Below are 20,022 nucleotides of genomic sequence, written 5' to 3'. Positions count from 1 at the left end.
AAAGGCTTTTAATGAAAGAAAAGAAAGGTAAAAGAAAACCCTCTGGGAGAGATTAGCATACCAGCTACTCTCACAAACAACAGATTCAAAACACAGAGGATGTTCCCCTAGGCACAAATTTAGTTACACAAAAAAAATACCCAAATACCGAATTCGATTCTACCTCTAATTGCATAAGACAGGTTACAAAGAAATAAACATAAACCTACTTATTCCTTTCTAAAACTTACTACTCTGATAAGAGGCTAGTTCCTTGATCTTTTTCACTCCGGCTGAAACTGAAACTCTCAAAGGAAAAACTTCCCTTTCTTTTGAAACATCTTGTTCCCTCATTGGTTCCTCTGGTCAGGTGTTAGCCAGGCTAGGTGAACTTTTTAACCCTTTACAGGTAAGAGAGGCATTAACCGTTAACCATCTGTTTATCACAGCAGCAGACTCCAGCTGCATGGTGACAGATGCCATATTGCACAGTTGGCTGCTGTCATAAACAGATAGCTAAGGGTTAATGTCTCTTTCACCTGGAAAGGAGTAACCTGAAACACCTGACCAGAGGACCAATCAGGAAACAAGACTTTTTCAAATCTGGGTGGAGGGAAGTTTTGGGTGTGAGTTCTTTGTCTTGTCTGGTGTCTGTCCCTCTTGGCTATGGGAAGGGTTTTTCTGTCTCCTGCTTTCTAATCTTCTGTTTCCAAGTTGTGAGTACAAAGATCATAAAACAATAGGGGTTATTGTTTTTTTCTTTTGTATTCACATGTGTGTAGTTGCTGGAGTGTTTTGAATTGTGTTCTTTTGAATAAGGCTGTTTATTCATATTTCTTTTAAGCAATTGACCCTGTATTTGTCACCTTAATACAGAGAGACCATTTTTATGTATTTTTCTTTCTTTTTACATAAAGCTTTCTTTTTAAGACCTGTTGGAGTTTCTTCTTGAGTCTGTAGCTCACCAGGGAATTGGTGGGAGGAAGAAGTCAGGGGGAAATCTGTGTGTGTTAGATTTACTAGCCTGACTTTGCATACCCTCTGGGTGAGGGAGGAAGAGGAGAGATTAGCTCTCTCTCTGTACTTGTGTTTTCCAGGACAGAAAATAGGGAGGGTGGAGTCCCTCTGTTTAGATTCACGGAGCTTGCTTCTGTGTATCTCTCCAGGAACCCAGGGAGGGAACACCTGGAAGGGAGAAGTGGGGGGAAATGGTTTATTCCCCTTTGTTTTAAGACTCAAGGAATTTGGGTCTTTGGGGTCCCAGGGGAAGGTTGTTGGGGGAACCCGAGTGCCCCAAAACACTAATTTTTTGGGTGGTGGCAGCTTTACCAGGTCCAAGCTGGTAACTAAGCTTGGAGGTTTTCATGCTAACACCCATATTTTGGACGCTAAGGTCCAAATCTGGGAAAATGTTATGACATGGTGGCAGCGTTTGTGGGGAAGATAGAATCCAGAAGCCAGTAGGAATATTATTATTTTCTTTTTATCTGCTAGGGCTTTTAGGCAAAGAGAAACAGTTTGGTTTTAAAAGGAACCAGAGAGAATTTTTTTTCTCTCCGCTCTCTCTTGCAGTTTCTGGCTTGCATATTAAGCAAGGAACCATTAAGGAACTATTACGGGTCTTTTGTCACACAATAGCACTCCCATTAGGAGTCAAATACCAGCACAATACACATGCAAATAAAGTGGTTTTTCTGGTTTACTTTACATTTAAAAGATTAGCTAGAGAAAGAAAAGGAAAAAGGCACTGTTGCTAGGCAGACCCCAGGAGGCAACAGAGAAGCTGCAGTTCAGACAATAAACACCAGAGGGCGCCTCAGCACAAGAAAGCAGAAAACATGAGTTCCAAGGAAAGCCTAAGGCAGGAGAGAGCACCGCAACAAGCCATAGACAAAGAAAATGAACATAAGAGACAGATAAAACTAATTAATGCAGAACTAGCCAAGGAAGAGGCAGCCCATAAAAGAAAACAACAAGAAGATGAGGCAGCTCACAGAAGGAAACAAGAAGAAGAAAAGGTAGCCCACAGAAGACAGATAGAACTCCAGAGGGAAGCCCACCGACAGGCCCTGGAATTAGAAAAGGCTAAGCAACAGGCTCCAGCCAATCCTAACAACCCTTCACCAATTATGGTTCCACATCCCAAGAAATTTCCCACCTACAAGGAAGGTGATGACACTGAGGCCTTCTTGGAAAATTTTGAAAGAGCCTGTCTTGGGTACAGCATCCCTGAAGACCAGTACATGGTAGAATTGAGGCCACAGCTCAGTGGACCTTTAGCAGAGGTGGCAGCTGAAATGCCTAAGGAGCAAATGAACGACTATAAACTTTTTCAAACCAAGGCCAGATACAGAATGGGGATAACCCCGGATCATGCCCGTCGGCGTTTCAGAACCCAAAAGTGGAAACCAGAGGTGTCATTTCCCAAACACGCCTACTACGTTGGGAAAAATTATGAGGCCTGGATATCAGGAAACAATGTTAAATCCATAGATGAACTGCACCTCCTCATACAAATGGAGCAGTTCTTGGATGGTGTTCCTGAGGACATAACACGGTACATGCAACATGGAAAACCCAAAAATCTCACCGAGGCGGGGGAGATTGGAGCCAGATGGATGGAAGTGGCAGAAAGCAAGAAAGCTACGGTCAAGGGGAACGAATACCCCAGGAGGCACACCGACAATAAACCCTACAACCGAGGACAGACAGAGACACCACATACAACCCAAGTAAAGTCACAGATGCCCTATTCTTCCACCTCACCAGTCTCCAGTAACTCACCTCGACCCAGTGACCAGTCAGATGGAAGATGCTTTAAGTGTAATGAACTGGGACATATCAAGGCCAACTGCCCAAAGACCGCCAACCGAGTGCAGTGCATTACACCACCATCACACAAAAGATCCCCAGGCCCAGATGCCTCTCAAATACCCTTGGAGCTAAGGGAAAATTTGAGAGTGGGCGGAAAGGTTACTGCGTGGAGAGACACGGGGGCACAAGTGTCAGCTATCCACCAATCCTTCGTCGACCCCAAATTCATCAACCCAAAGGCCCAAGTAACAATTTACCCCTTCATGTCACAAGCTGTAGACTTGCCTACAGCTGAACTGCCTGTCCAGTACAAAGGCTGGTCAGGAATGTGGACTTTTGCAGTCTATGACAATTATTCCATCCCCATGCTACTGGGGGAAGACTTGGCCAACCAGGTGAAGTGGGCCAAGAGAGTGGGAATGGTTACACGTAGCCAAACCAGGCAAGTTTCCAGACCCATTCCTGTTCCTGAGCCGCCCACAGGTGCCCCGTCTGTGTTACCAGAGACTCAGACAGACGTAGTGGACCCGGATTCCATGCCAACCACTGAAACAGCCACAGCACCTCCAGTCCCAGGCCCGGAACTGAAACTAGCAACCAGCACCACCAATTGCAACCACATCTTCAAACTCAACGCCAGAGGGCGCCAGCGAGCCAGAACTGACAGAAGCAACAGACAGCCGTACCCAAAGGGCTCAGCCAGAGCCTGAAATTCCCTCAGGTGCACCAGCGGAGAGTGGTTCACCAGCAACGGAAACAACCCCATCACCTACATCGCTTCCAGAGGGACCAAGCCCAAGTCCACATTCTGAGGAAGAACTGGTGACCCCAGCCTCAAGGGAACAGTTCCAGACTGAGCAGGAAGCAGATGACAGCCTGCAGAAAGCTTGGGCGGCGGCACGGAGCACCCCACCGCCTCTCAGCTCTTCTAATCGATCCCAGTTTGTTATAGACCAAAGACTTTTATACAAGGATATAGACCAAAGACTTTTATACAAGGAGATTCTTTCTGGTGGACACCGGGAAGAATGGCAGCCGCAAAAACAGTTGGTGGTTCCAACTAAGTACCGGGGGAAGCTCTTAAGCTTAGTCCATGATCATCCCAGTGGCCATGCTGGGGTGAACAGAACCAAGGACCGGTTGGGGAAGTCCTTCCACTGGGAGGGGATGGGCAAGGACGTTGCCAAGTATGTCCGGTCTTGTGAGGTATGCCAAAGACTGGGAAAACCCCAAGACCAGGTCAAGGCCCCTCTCCAACCACTCCCCATAATTGAGGTCCCATTTCAGCGAGTAGCTGTGGATATTCTGGGTCCTTTCCCAAAAAAGACACCCAGAGGAAAGCAGTACGTACTGACTTTCGTGGACTTTGCTACCCGATGGCTGGAAGCAGTAGCTCTAGGCAACACCAGGGCTAACACGGTGTGCCTGGCCCTAACAGACATTTTTGCCAGGGTAGGTTGGCCCTCCGACATCCTTACAGATTCAGGATCTAATTTCCTGGCAGGGACCATGAAAAAACTGTGGGAAACTCATGGGGTGAACCACTTGGTTGCCACCCCGTACCACCATCAAACCAATGGCCTGGTGGAAATGTTTAATGGAACTTTGGGGGCCATGATACGTAAATTTGTCAACGAACACTCCAATAATTGGGACCTAGTGTTGCAGCAGTTGCTGTTTGCCTACAGGGCTGTACCACATCCCAGTTTAGGGTTTTCACCGTTTGAACTTGTGTATGGTCATGAGGTTAAGGGGCCATTACAGTTGGTGAAGCAGCAATGGGAGGGGTTACGCCTTCTCCAGGAACTAACATTCTGGACTTTGTAAGCAACCTACAAAACACCCTCTGACACTCTTTAGCCCTTGCTAAAGAGAACCTAAAGGATGCTCAGGAAGAGCAAAAGGCCTGGTATGACAAACATACCAGAGAACGTTCCTTCAAGGTAGGAGACCAGGTTATGGTCTTGAAGGCACAACAGGCCTATAAGATGGAAGCATCATGGGAAGGGCCATTCACAGTCCAAGAGCACCTGGGAACTGTGAACTATCTCATAGCATTTCCCAATTCCTCACTAAAGCCCAGAGTGTACCATGTTAATTCTCTCAAGCCTTTCTATTCCAGAGACTTACAGGTTTGTCAGTTTACAGTCCAGGGAGATGATGCTGAGTGGCCTGACGGTGTCTACTACGAAGGAAAAAAAGACGGTGGCGTGGAAGAGGTGAACCTCTCAACCACCCTGGAACGTCTGCAGCAGCGACAAATCAAGGAGCTGTGCACTAGCTTCGCCCCATTGTTCTCAGCCACCCCAGGACGGACTGAACGGGCATACCACTCCATTGACACAGGTAATGCTCACCCCATTAGAACCCCACCCTACCGGGTGTCTCCTCATGCCCAAGCTGCTATAGAACGGGAGATCCAGAACATGCTACAGATGGGTATAATCTGCTCATCTACCAGTGCATGGGCATCTCCAGTGGTTCTGGTACCCAAACCAGATGGGGAAATACGCTTTTGCGTGGACTACCGTAAGCTAAATGCGGTAACTCGTCCGGACAACTATCCTATGCCACGCACCGATGAGCTATTGGAGAAGTTGGGACGTGCCCAGTTCATCTCTACAATAGACAACCAAGGGGTACTGGCAAGTACCGCTAGATGAACCTGCCAAGGAAAGGTCAGCATTCGTCACCCATGCGGGGGTGTATGATTTTAATGTCCTTCCTTTCGGGCTGCAAAATGTACCTGCCACCTTCCAGAGGCTGGTAGATGGTCTACTAGCAGGACTGGGAGAATATGCAGTTGCCTACCTCGATGATGTGGCCATTTTTTCAGACTCCTGGCCCGAACACCTACTACACCTGGAAAAGGTCTTTGAGCGCATCAGGCAGGCCGGACTTACTGTTAAGGCCAAAAAGTGTCAAATAGGCCATAACAGAGTGACTTACCGGGCACCAGGTGGGTCGAGGAACCATAAACCCCCTACAGGCCAAGGTGTATGCTATCCAAAAGTGGCCTGTCCCAAGGTCAAAGAAAGAGGTCCAATCCTTCTAAGGCTTGGCCGGGTACTACAGGCGATTTGTACCACACTACAGCCAAATCGCTGCCCTACTGACCGACCTGACCAAAAAGACCCAGCCAAATGCAGTTAACTGGACTGATAAGTGTCAAAAGGCCTTTACCCAACTTAAGGCGACACTCATGTCTGACCCTGTGCTCAGGGCCCCGGACTTTGACAAGCCATTCCTAGTAACCACGAATGCATCTGAGCGTGGTATAGGAGCAGTTCTCATGCAGGAAGCAACGGATCGCAACTTCCATCCTGTCGTGTTTCTCAGCAAGAAACTGTCTGAGAGGGAAAGTCACTGGTCAGTCAGTGAAAAGGAATGCTATGCCATTGTGTATGCCCTGGAAAAGCTACACCCATATGTTTGGGGACGGCAGTTCCAGCTACAAACTGACCATGCTGCGCTAAAGTGGCTTCATACTGCCAAGGGGAACAACAAGAAACTTCTTCGTTGGAGTTTAGCTCTCCAAGATTTTGATTTTGAAATTTAGCACATCTCAGGAGCTTCTAACAAAGTAGTTGATGCTCTCTCCCGTGAGAGTTTCCCACAATCCAGTAGTTAAAAGGTGTTCTTAAAATGTAGAAGTCTGTTAGTTATATACTTAGTGGTATATGTAAAGGTGCATGTGTTGTATTAATCTGTTTATTTTAAAGTTCTAGAAGGAAATCGCCGCCAGTGAGCTTCCCCACTGTCTGCAATTTGGGGGGCGTGTCATAAACAGATAGCTACGGGTTAATGTCTCTTTCACCTGAAAAGGAGTAACCTGAAACACCTGACCAGAGGACCAATCAGGAAACAAGACTTTTTCAAATCTGGGTGGAGGGAAGTTTTGGGTGTGAGTTCTTTGTCTTGTCTGGAGTCTGTCCCTCTCGGCTATGGGAAGGGTTTTTCTGTTTCCTGCTTTCTAATCTTCTGTTTCCAAGTTGTGAGTACAAAGATCATAAAACAATAGGGGTTATTGTTTTTTTCTTTTGTATTCACATGTGTGTAGTTGCTGGAGTGTTTTGAATTGTGCTCTTTTGAATAAGGCTGTTTATTCATATTTCTTTTAAGCAATTGACCCTGTATTTGTCACCTTAATACAGAGAGACCATTTTTATGTATTTTTCTTTCTTTTTACATAAAGCTTTCTTTTTAAGACCTGTTGGAGTTTCTTCTTGAGTCTGTAGCTCACCAGGGAATTGGTGGGAGGAAGAAGTCAGGGGGAAATCTGTGTGTGTTAGATTTACTAGCCTGACTTTGCATACCCTCTGGGTGAGGGAGGAAGAGGAGAGATTAGCTCTCTCTCTGTACTTGTGTTTTCCAAGACTGAAAATAGGGAGGGTGGAGTCCCTCTGTTTAGATTCACAGAGCTTGCTTCTGTGTATCTCTCCAGGAACCCAGGGAGGGAACACCTGGAAGGGAGAAGGGGGGGGGAAATGGTTTATTCCCCTTTGTTGTAAGACTCAAGGAATTTGGGTCTTTGGGGTCCCCAGGGAAGGTTGTTGGGGGGATGAGAGTGCCCCAAAACACTCTAATTTTTTGGGTGGTGGCAGCTTTACCAGGTCCAAGCTGGTAACTAAGCTTGGAGGTTTTCATGCTAACACCCATATTTTGGACGCTAAGGTCCAAATCTGGGAAAATGTTATGACAGCTGCAGAGCCTACTTTACAAGTTTCCACCCTTTCCCGTACTGAGGAAGGTGGTTGAGAAAACAAAATGAGGATGAGCGACAGTGATACTGATAACTCCCCATGGTCGAGGAGACTGGCTCTCAGAATGGATAGAGCTGATATTGGAGCCCCACTGGAAACAGGACATCCTCTCTCAAGGTCCTTTTCATCTGGACCCAAAGCAGCTTCCGTTAAGCCTGAATATTGAGAGGCAACCACTAGTGACTAGCAGGTCTTAGTCTGTCCTTCACAGTCATTAAGATATTGCTTCTTTCTACGAGAATATAGACACTAAAAGTATATTCCTCTGTCTGGTCCAGATTCAACAACTGGTGCCAAGAGCACAGTGCAAATCCCAGAAATCTGTAATTCTAACCATTCTGGGTTTTCTCCAAGAAGGCTTAGACAAATGCCATCAGCCCAGTACCATTATTTGTCAGGTGTCTGTTAGTAGTGTGCAAGTACAGGATCCTCTGTCTTGCTAGCAATCCATATCTAGCCAGATTTCTTCAAGCAGTCCAACGCTAGATCATCAATCAGATCACTCTTCCCAGAATGAGACCTTCCACTAGTTTTAAAGGTTCTGAGAAGTCATCTCTTGTAGCCTCTGACTTCAGTGTTGGCCTATTTATCCATTAAGATTTATTTCTTCATAGCTGTCATGTCCGCCAAGCAAGTGGCAGCCTTATCTAGACAGGAACCTTACTGCGTGATCCATGAGGACAAGGTGGTGTTCAGGACACCAGAATCCTTTCTTCCTAAAACATATACGTCCTTCATTCTATCCAAAACCATAACATCCACTTGAAAAGGAGTGGCATATCTTAGAGGTCAGAAGAGTGTTGAAACTCTCTCTCAAGTGTACAGAATCCACAAGATCAGGCTCCCTGGTTGTATCCTTTCACCTGAAATGCCAGGGAATCAGAACTTCCAAGTTCTCTGTTGCTAGGTGGACTATCTATTATGAAAGCCTACAGATCATTAGAGGCTCCTGTCCCAGAAGGGATCAAGGCATGCTCCAAGACATTCTGAGCACCTCATAGTTGGAACAAGCGTGTCACCATTGGAAATTTGCAAAGTGGACTTGGTCTACAGCTAAAACCTTCTTTAAGCACAAGATTGATCTTCTGTCTTCAGCAGAGGACCTGCAGGAAGGTGCTGCAGTTGCTGGCCCAGAGATAAGCGAGCTCACAAAAAAAGCAGAGTGTTTCTTTTCTGACAAGCTTTTGCTTCATAATCCTCCCTACATCTGTTCAGTCACTTGTACCAGATACCCAGAATTGGGGGAGATGCTGGACTGCAGCATGGAAAATTTCTTTTCTGCTAGCAGTCTCTCCCACAATTCTATCCTCCTTGGATGGCTCACAAGTCAGGTATTAAGTGGAGTAGTTATCATGTGACTGTCTTCCTCGGTATAATGTATATAGTCATTTTGTTATCTCTGGAATATTTGCTAAGGATGTTATGCAAATTTTGCAGCTTGGTAATAACTCATGTGGCTAAAAGCAGGAGTGGGGGCGGGAGGGGTGACCAGACCATGCCATGCCAAAACACTGATTTGTCTCTGTGAGCTGCAGAGAGAGGAAAGCAACCCAGATGTCTAGAACTGAGGGAGATGCTGCTAGCAAAGAAGAAATTATGTATAAGTTTTCCATTCCTGGTAGGAGCAGGTAGGATTCACTGCAGACAAGAGTCTGAACTTGGCCCTACTCTTTGGTCTGTTGCATCACTTCCAAAATTACCCAGATGATTGGTTAGGCTAGTCCTGAAAGGCATCTGCTTGCTCACTGGCTAATCTACTAAATTAAGTGCAATGAAGATGTTTGGGTTTGGGTTGGAGCCCAAGTTCTGGGACCCAGCCTGAATGTCTACACCACCATTAAACATACCCTTAGCCTGAGCTCCATGAGTCGGAGTCAGCTGGCATAGGCCAGCTGTGGGTTTTTAATGGCAGTATAGGCATAAACTAAAGGGCTGACAGAGCTACAACTTACGCACAGTGGCAGACAAAATGTCACATAGAGGCAAGGCTAATTAGTTCCAACTCTCAACCATGTGATCGTTTTGCTATCACACTCTTTTGGAAGTTATGCCTGTGTTTATCCATAATCTGCAGCTTGCACAGAGCACAGCAGAAGGATTTACCTATCACCATCTGCTGCTTCAGGTGGTGTCCTAGTAGAAGAGAATTAAAATCCAAAAACTAGGTACTCTAGTATCTAGACAAGGGATTTAACTGGACACACATCAAAAGCCAGGAGCTAATGAAGACAGCAAATGGCTCTTGCGAAGGCAAAAAATATCATGAACCACACAAGAGCAGATATCCAAGTAAAAATAATATAGACTGTCAACTTTACTAAACAGCTAAAGCCAATAAAGATTTATTCAAACCATTACAGGCACTTGTAGCATGAATGTTTCAGCTTGAATAGTGCATACGCTGTATTTGCAGACTTATTGGAATTTTCATTGCTCTTCATGAAGAAGGGCCCAACTCTGCAGATTTTACACTTCAAATGAATTCATTGGCCTGCAGTGTTAACTTTAGAGCAGCTACCCACAGTGCAACTTGGTAGATAAATGAATTGCATACCTGGGTCTTGTAAATCTCTGTTCAATACAAGAAAATATAAACCGCTTCAGTGTGTTTTTTTTAAATGTGAGAACTAATCAAATATTGACTTCAAAGCAGTCATCTATTGAAATAAGAGACCAAAATAATTAGGTTTTCTATAATGTGTGTGTGTGTGTGTCTGTATATATATATATAAATAAAATTTAAAACTATTCTGTACCAGTACAATATATTAATTTTACAAATGTAAAATTTATCGGCTGTTAAAGCATTTGCAAACCCACACATCCTACTGTAGCTTTATTGCACAATATCTATGAAAATATTAATTTTTAAATTAGAAAACAAATGCTTTCAATATAGAAGAGACAATCTGATTTAAAGACAGTAAGAAAATCTACTCAGAAAATAACAAACTTTCACAGGATACCAAGCTCAACCAGGTGCATCTGTAGGCCCAGTTTACAATATAGTTTATGGTCAGTACTGGATGCTTTAATACAATTCTAGTATTGTACCTTTATAGTTACAAATCTAAATGTAATTCAGACTGGTTTCAGATATTAAGCATTGAGGCAATTCTAATGTTAACATTTTGAATACCTTTAGTACCACAATAGCTACTTCCAACTAATTTCTGGCATCTACTTGTTGAATAGAATTGTGATTTAACACTGCACAGGTATTTTGCAAGAATATGTTTCGTCACAACTCAGTTATTTTCAACCTGATAACTACTGCACTTTACCATGTAATATCTGTACATATAAAAACACCAAGTTAAAGTTGAGGCTTCACAAAAGCAGTTTATAAATTTAAATTATAAAATTAATGTCAAGTGACAATCTCTCTCTCTCTGTTAGAAAGGTAAGAGTACCTCTTATATGTAGTGTAAGCAGTAATACACAGAAGTGCTTGATTTGATACCTAATGATGTATTAACATGAGTTGTGTAACTTTTTAAAATATACTCCTGGGTCTAACTATTCTAAATATAATTAATAAAATGTTTATAGTAGAACTTGGTAGAAAATCCAGTTTACCTCATAGGCAAATACATAAACTAGAGGCTGTGATATGGTAACATTTTTGTATGTACTTAAGGAACAGCCTTCATGATCTGTGTCTGGAACTCTACAGAAGTATCAATTAAATGACCAGGAAATGGAATGGTTCACTGAAGTACATCAAAAACATCCCTACTAAAGTATGTAACTATAGGATATGCCTACCACAATTTTTGAGTTATTTGGGGAACTTATGTCCTGCATAAGCAAAGTCAATATGATATTTTTTAAATAGTGGTTATGAAATCACAAGTTATTTGCAGGCAGATATTTATCAAAAACAAAATCCATAGAAAAGCTTGCATCTATATAGGATTTTTTCCTAAAGATTCAAAGCACTTCCTTTCCAGAATAAGTTGCTTTTCTCTCATAGTGTCTCAACTAGCTGACTGTTTCTTTTAAAAAATAATATATATATATATAGGACTCTACAATGAAAGGTAGAGACAAAACATATTTCAGTTCCTCTTAAATTGTAATTTTCCCTTAATGTTTTGTTTTTACTGGAAAAAAATAAAACTTCTTCAAATATATACTGCATTAGATAAACTAAAACATTCATTGTATGGGAATTTCTGATTCCAAATCCCCAAACGTGCAAATTCCCATATGAAAGTTTTGGAGATATCCAATAAAAAGCCTATTCTTGACCATACTGCAAATATGTATGCAAAAGAAGTTTTAAAGTAATGTTAAATACATTATAAAGCTTCATTTTAATAAAATAAACATTTTCTGTAACTTCAGTATAATACATGTTTGCAAAACTGAAAGGGTTTTTAAAAGTGCTAGTTAAAATACACAGTTTTTTTTTTAACATACATGTATTAAGTCCCAAATCTACATGAAGGTGAATAGCATACTGTGCCTATAAGTTAGGCATACTGATTCGTTGAAAGAAACAACTGTCACTTGTCAATTAATCCAGCTTCTTTAATTTTTGTGTAGAAGAATTTCTCCAATATATTGGCACATTTGTAGTATTCACTCTCAGGGGGGTTGTACTCTCTGCAATTTGTAAAGACCCGCTGCAAGTCTGCCATGAACAATTTCTTAGACACGTAGTACCTATTCTTGAGTCGTTCACTCATGGTTTTCAGATCTGCACAGGAAAAAAAAGATTAGCAATCTGATTCCTATAATAGTAAAGGCATAGAGTGCTTCGGATACACAATCTTTGCCATCAACTCATTTTTTTAAATGGAAAATTACTAATTCTTAATTACTTTTATTCCTTTAGGGCCTGATCCTGCTCTCACTGAAGTCAATAGCAAAACTGAACAGTAATGCAGATCAAGCCCTATGTCACATAAGCATCTTTGACGCTAACAATGAATGCAATTCTGCAGCACCTACAATGTCTCAATTTAAAGGTTAAGGCATACTTGCTGTTCTCCTGATACTCTTGTTTGTCTCTGTAAGGCTCTGATCCTATAAGGCGTTGAGTCTCCTCAACCTCAGAAGTTGAGCTCACCACCTTGAAGGATGAGGCCCTAGGTTATGTGAATGAAAAGTTCAATCTGTCATGTAATTTCTAGCTATCTGCATTAACAAAAACAGCATCAGGTTCATCAACATATGCCATTCAGTTTGAATACAGCAAAGAATGCACATCTCTCTATTACACATGGTAAGTAAAAGTGCATGAAAGTAATATACTATGCACACAGTAAATCACTAACACTATTTTATATTTTAATTAAGAGGAAAACCAAGTAAAATATACAGGGTTTTTATGAAACAAGATTTCTGTTTTTCAGCAATCTAAGCAAGTGTATTTTACTGTCTACTGTTCAGCAGCTTTGAAACAAAGTGACGAAAGTCCTCCACTATTTTTGCTCACAAAACACATCAATGAACTCAACACACATCCAGACCATACAATCCATAGTTCTACACTAGGTCTTGTTAAAACCTTGTTTCTATTTTGGAGGTGCTAGTACTGGATACAGGGGCGGCTCTAGACATTTCGCCGCCCCAAGCACGGCAGCATGCCGCAGGGGGGCGCTCTGCCAGTCGCCAGTCCCGTGCCTTGGGTGGACCTCCCGCAAGCGTGCCTGCGGAGAGTCCGCTGGTCCCGCACCTTGGGTGGAGCCACGGGACCAGCGGACCCTCCGCAGGCATGCCTGCCGGAGGTCCACCGGAGCCGCCTGCCGCCCTCCCAGCAACCGGCAGAGCACCCCCCGCGGCATGCCGCCCCAAGCACGCACTTGGCGTGCTGGGGCCTGGAGCCGCCCCTGACTGGATATAAAAATTCTGAGGTAGTGACGTGCTTTCTATGTGCACTGGCATAACCAGATAGCCAGAATGCTTTTCCAGTTCAAGCTATATCATAACAGTGCTGGAGCCCAGGCTCTAGAAACATGAAAGAAAAAAAATATTTTAATAAAATATCTAATCAGTGCACCAGAAAAATCTTACTCATTGCCAAGGACAACACATAATCCACTGCTTGCAGTGGAGATGCTGGCACATTCACTGTAAAGCCAAGAGATCCCTAAAGAAGAATGCACAGCTCCAAAAATGACATTCGTGATTCCGTTACAGTGGAGTGATAGTATCTTTATTTCTGCAGGGTCTGATTCTATGAGCTTTTTTCACCCATCCTTCTGCCATTCATCTGCAAAAAAGATGACTCCCCAAACAAGAGACAAGCCCTACATAAATTACGACTAACATGAAATTCTTCAGAAAAGAAGAATAGGTACGCTGAGTACCCACAAACAGCCTGGAAATCTTAGCTGCATAATTCTGCCATTTGCTAGTCTTGTTGCACCGCATTCTACAAAAGAAACAGCTAACAGACACTCATGCTTCCACCTATGAATAGCAATGAGGCAAAACGCTCAGTAACAGCTACTATAAAGGCAAAGGCTTATCCACTTCCTGTCATTTTGTACCTCCAACAATCTGGAACACTCTGCATTTATCTAGCACCTAACTGTGGGCTTTCTGTCCTCTGTTCATTTTGGGGGCCAATTCTTGAGATCCCAACTCAGTTCTCACACAGGCAAGCTCCTACTGACTTTAGCAGGATGTAAATCAACCATACGGGTAAGTAAACTATTTGTCTCTCTGACAGTAATCCAGCAACACTTTCATCTTCATTTTTACCATTGTTTTCTTCATTAAATGAGTAAATCTGGTCAAAAATAATTAATTAATGAACATCTTCCATATATTAAAAATGGGTAAAGTCATTAAAATTCTGGTTCTTTATCTGAGTATACAGTCAACATTTTCATCCCAATTCGTCAGAGGGTTTTTTCCTCCCGATTAGGTATAACAGCATTTGTACAGTCTGCATGTAACAAACACAAAGCAACCACTGAGCTATTTCGTGTCTCTCTTTCTGGAGCAATCCACAAATGACTAAAGCACATATCGGTTTAGGGAGAAATTTCAAAATGTTGCTAAACTTGATTCGTAAACTCCTTGTTCTGTATGTTTTATTTAGTTGAATATAATGACATATCCACCGAAATAAAACATACAAATCAAGGAGGAGAGAGAGAGAGGAATAAAAATTCTTGACACAGACTTCCTGGCTGCAAAAGAATCTCTGCTGAACCGCTATTTTAATTTTTACAAAATGCATTATTAAATCAATGGCACAAACATGTATTTAGATTGTAGAAAAAATTAATGCAGACACGTGTGAACAATACACACACACAGACCCCTACACAAATTAGGTGTACCTTTCAAATTTCTGTCAAATTGCTATTTTGCCACAGTTCTGCCTATGTCAAAACAGAGCTGCATAGCATTTTAAAGTTCCAGCTAGATCCCCAAAGGCCCTTAAATCTAGTTTGTGAAAGAAGACCATGAATGTTATTGGCAGTGGGGAAAATACCAGTAGGATGATGTCAGATGTCAGCTTTCTACTACTGGAAAGAAACTCACATAAGGAAAAACCACTTTCTTAGTGGCAAACGTAGCGTAAGAAAAAAAGAAAAACAGCCACTAGAATGTGTAAGTCATTCATTCCAGAAGCCAAAGCCACTGTCAAAAGTAATAAAACATTTTATGCACGTCAATTCTACCAATGACCCCAAATTTCCAAGCAGATACTGTGCACAATAAGTAGGAATATGCAAAAATGTAACACAAAAGTATGCCACTATATTCGTTACACCAAACTGAGGACATTTCAGCATGTAAACGGGTAAGTGAAGGTGGGAAGGGAACTGAAGCATGAAAGCAACGTGTTACCATCACAGGAGTTTGGAGCAGTGTTAGAGTTCTTTTCTGGGCCTTGAATGAGGTACATGTCTTTGGAGAAATGAAGGGAACACCATGTTTCTTACATGGAATATTGGCAGCACTGAACCTTGAGTTCACAAAAACTAGGAATCGTGTAGTATACGCCAGCTGCATACAAGTCAAGCCCTTCCCACACTGGAGACTCAGACCTTGTCAGACAAAAGTTGAACTGATTTATCAGTAAATGTGTTTAGAAACTGATTTAGTTAGATTAACGTAATCCCCTTCTGAGGGCACTCTTAAATCAGATTAAGAGTACCCTCTATTGATTTAGCTAAAGTTGATTGCTTTGCTGACATTAACTTAGGTATGTCTACACTTAAACCATTACAGAAGAACAGCTGCAGCAGTGCTGTGTAGCCACTCACATCAGCAAACAGTGGGGTTCTCCTGTCACTGTTGTTAATCCACCTTCCCGAGAGGTGGCAGCTGGGTGAACGAAAGAATACTTCAGTTGACCAAGCGCTGTCTACACTGAGAGTTAGGCTGGCTTAACTACATTGCTCAGGGGTGTGTATTTTTCACACCCGAGTGACGTAGTTAGGTCGACTTAACTTTTTTGTGTGGACCTGGCCTAAGACTACATATGACACTCTTAAGCCAATTTAAGAGGATCTAACACACGGCCTTGCACTGACGTAGCTAAACCTGTCTAAACTGATTTAGTTGAATCAGCGCAACTTGTGTGTGCAGGCCCGGCCGTAGCACTGTGAAATGTAGGCCTCAAGCTAATTTTATGCTCAGCTCACATGGGGATGATTTGTACCTTTAGGATTCAGACTGATTTGGGGAAAAACATAAATGGTATTAATTCTACAAAGGATGCATATAGAAAAAGATTAACAGGTTGTACTAGTTTAACCATAACGTTCTTGTCTTATGGAATCAAACAGCATAATCTAGCTCCAACAGTTGTGTAGATTCTTCCCATTCATCTGACAGGGACGTTATCATCAAAGCCTAGCTATGGCCAGGAAAACTACAGGTGTCTTCCATTTAATCATGCACCTTGGACTACGACAGGTGAACAGGAAAAAAAAAAAATCACATGAACTAAGAAGGCACCATTTAGACATGATAAAGTTTAGAAAAATAAGTAGCTGCAAAAGCACTCGGAATATCAGTGGAAACTAGATAAACCCGGGCTAGTTAGCTACCTTTGGGACTACTTTCAGAGAAAATCTGCCTTTGGATGTAGTCAGAAATCCTATGGCTATACACCCATAAAATGCGTTGCAATTTAGGCTGCACAGGAACTTTTTAAAGATAAAACATTATTATGGGTGTTTTAAGTTTGATAACGCAAGAATGGAGAAATCTGGCAAAACACATTCATCCCACACAAGAAAAACACAAAGCTGAGGGCTGTTTATCTTTTATCATTGTTGATATGTTCGATCACATGATTTTTTTTTAAGTGTCAGTATATTGGCAGTCAGAAGGAGGACACTACAATGTGCAGGCTCACAAATCAAAAACTCTGAGCTTTCGGTTGTTTGGTGTTGGATGATCTAATTGAGAAGATAAACTTATCTTCACCTTAAAATGACAGAGATTGTTTGTTTATTTTAGCCACAGCATCGAACATTTTAAAAAATGAAGGATAATATTTATATTTTGAGCTTGCCAATCCAGGCAGTAAGTGTTCTTTATAATCATAAAACTGTTCTGAGTAAATGGTAGCCTAAACTCTGTGCACAAAGCAGGTTCTTAATATTCAGCCATATGGCAATATGGCATTCATTTTCTTCACTGGTAGAGAAGAGAAAATGAAATACCTTTGCTTTAAGAGGGTACTGGAAGGTGATTATTATTTTATTCAAACACATATACTTCCTATATGGCAAGGATTAGTTCCATACAATAATCATTAAGGCAGATTGGTGGGTATGCTCCTAGTAACTAATCAAGGACTCCACAGAAAAGCTAGGTATCGCCATCTCTACTCTTTAGAATGACCACACCACACCTTAAGCATGTGATGGCAGGGGCATTGTCTGGCTTTCTGGGGGAAAGCACTATACCTTTTTAAGAGCAGAGGCATGGACGCTGCTGCAGATTCAGAGCAGGTTAGCCTGGACACGTTGACTCATCCCCCGCAGGTGACCAGAAGAGGGGGAGTACATAGATGCAAGCCAAGCAGGAAAAGATCTCTTTTATCTGGACCAGGCAGAGCAGCACCCACCCTTCCAGCCATAAAAGTGGTGAAATATCAAGTTTGGTTAGGATCTATTGTGGACGGGGTGGGGAGGGCTGAGAAAGAATTCTTCCCTCACCTCCAGATTGGTCAAGACAGAATGGTGAGGGGGTTGACTTTCCCCACAGCACATTTTTGGGGGAGGGGAGGCTTAGCTGAAGTGAGCATAGAACAGGAGTTAGGCTGTGATGTCGCAACTCATTCTGTAAACCTGGGGCGAATGTCCAGGGCCATACTCTGCAGGGAGGGAATCCAGTGATCAGATCTATGGTTTGCTAAAGGATTTGAAGGAGGTGTTTGTTAAAGGAGCGGAAATGGGGGTGGAGCAGAAGGGAAGGAGCCCATGATTGGCATGGCAGGGAGCCAACATCCCCACCCCTTATAGCCCACTTTAACCCTCATTCGAGGTGGGAAGATGGTAAGGACCGAGCAGTCAGTTGGCTGGGGACCAGGATAAAAGGTAGGGGGTCTGACGGAAGCCCTCCTCCCCAGCCTATGTAGATATTGAAATGGTCATAAAGTTACCTGCACTGTACACTTTTATCTGCTGGGTGCTACTAGCCACTTAATAATAAAGTTGCAGCCTAAATTAAACCACATCCAGTGTTTCCTGTCCTTTCGGTGTAGCCAAACAGAGGGCTGATTAGAGGGCTGATTCACAGAGATACCAACAGTGGTCTCAATGAAGTTGTGTTCTGTTTTCCGATCACAAGAGAAAATGCCATGACTGGAAGCAGTAAGAGAGGGAGGAATGATTTGTAAGGCAATGAATGCAGGGTTTGATTCAGTTTTAGTTCTGTGGTGCCACAAAGCAAATAAGCATTTGTTTAGAACAGGATGGAATCACTATGATTTACAACATAGCAGCCAAAGGCAGAGTAAAAATTCAATTTTTTTCTCATTACCACTTGTGTTGCAATAGAAGCATGAACGATAGCTGGGTCACAACAAATGCACACACTGATTTTCAAGATCTCAAAATAAAAATATTGTAAGACTGGTTATGATAATTAGCACGTGTGCTGAGCTTAAACTGAAACAAGCACTTGATTTAAATTACAAGTTAAATGAGTGAGGAGGAGGGGCAGACAGGAGGGCAGGACATAGTTGGGGCCAGGTCAAGAGACCATCACTGTTGCCCTTCCTGCTGACCAGAGAGTGCGGGGGGGGGGGGGGAAGAGAGGGATATTTATACTCAGCCAGTCGCAGAGAAACCCTCTTTTATGGTGAGTTGGGTTTTTTTGCCTTCCTCACAGCAGGTCTAGGACAAAGGGGGTAAGTTATAATGTTGCAACCTGGTATATAAAACTTGCAGCAGATGTCCAGTGCAGGTAATCAGTATGGAAGGGACACAGTTACTGGATAAAATGGACTAGAAAAGGGTTTGAAGGAAAGCATCCCTTAAGGGAGCTGAGGAAGGGGGTTTGAGGCTCCTTTGTCTTGACCTCCCTTCTCTCATAACTCCCTTTCACCTCAGGTGAGGGGAGTGTGGAGAGGTCCCGGCAGCATGATGCCTGGGACCAGACTGGGTATTATGTGGAAGCAACTAAGGAAAGAATGAGTGCACTGTACAATTTAATGCCGGGTACTCCCAGATATTTCAAAGTTTTGGCCTAATGGAACCACACCCATTGCCTCCTGTCTTTCTTCCAGCACAGCCAGACAAAAGGACCTAGCCTTCTGAGTCACTTAGGTGAGTCTGGAAATTTTGTCTCAGGGTTTTTTAACAAGTTAGATAGAAATATACAACAAAATATGCAGTGGCAAATTACCCTTCATGTGAGATCATATCTTCATAGTTTCTTAACCCATACAGTCAGCTAAAAGGTGCTGGGATAGACCCGGTTAAGAGGTTGCTGGGATCCTCTCAGGTACTGTCATATTTTGTTTTTTCTTACAGGAGTACATAATATAGATGCTTCACTGAGGTTACAAGCTATTCATACATTTCAACTGACAGCAATATATTTTTGCCACTGCTGAGCTGCAAGCTATCACACTGTAAGCTATACATTAGAAAATGTTTGTAACAATAAATCTTGATGATTATACTTGTCTCATGTGTCTCCAGCTAGAGAGATCTTTAAGTTTATACTTTAAAAATGTTAATGGCATTACCCATGGGAAACCTTATAACTTCATAATATCCAGGAGCTTCTGTTCTCTTCACAGGTTCCATGAAGGGCCAAGCGCTTTGATGGCTCTTTGGTAAAGAAAAAAGTAAGGTATCTAATATGGAAACTCCATATTGGAAATCATTTCAAAATCTTTAAAGTAGGTAAACTAAAACTAATACCCACCTTCACCTGCTGCAGGATGTTTTTTAATGTGCTGTAAAGCTGATCTGGATCTTTGGGTTCTTTACTTGAAAGAAAATATTAACAAAGAAGATAAGCTTTA

At 42.5% G+C, this 20,022-nt stretch overlaps 1 protein-coding gene across 6 annotated transcripts in view; it reads right to left on the bottom strand.

The window, feature by feature from the left end:
- Positions 1 to 10,355: 10,355 nt before the first annotated feature.
- The window catches only part of KAT2B (lysine acetyltransferase 2B), a 69,100-nt gene continuing 59,433 nt past the window's right edge, over positions 10,356 to 20,022 (bottom strand). For 3 of the 6 annotated variants that reach the window (XM_030550941.1, XM_030550940.1, XM_030550938.1), the window contains 3 exons: positions 19,923 to 19,986; positions 19,741 to 19,825; positions 10,356 to 12,261 (listed from right to left, as the gene is read on the bottom strand). In XM_030550941.1, coding sequence (XP_030406801.1) covers positions 12,068 to 12,261; positions 19,741 to 19,825; positions 19,923 to 19,986 — 343 coding nt within the window. In that variant the 3' untranslated portion in view covers positions 10,356 to 12,067. The remainder of the gene's footprint in view (positions 12,262 to 19,740; positions 19,826 to 19,922; positions 19,987 to 20,022) is intronic. The other 3 variants (XM_030550942.1, XM_030550939.1, XM_030550943.1) reach the window with 3 other exon arrangements.

The sequence above is a fragment of the Gopherus evgoodei genome, chromosome 2 (assembly GCF_007399415.2).
Source record: "Gopherus evgoodei ecotype Sinaloan lineage chromosome 2, rGopEvg1_v1.p, whole genome shotgun sequence".
Classification (NCBI taxonomy): domain Eukaryota; kingdom Metazoa; phylum Chordata; order Testudines; family Testudinidae; genus Gopherus; species Gopherus evgoodei.
This window is presented reverse-complemented; position numbering and strand designations above follow the sequence as displayed.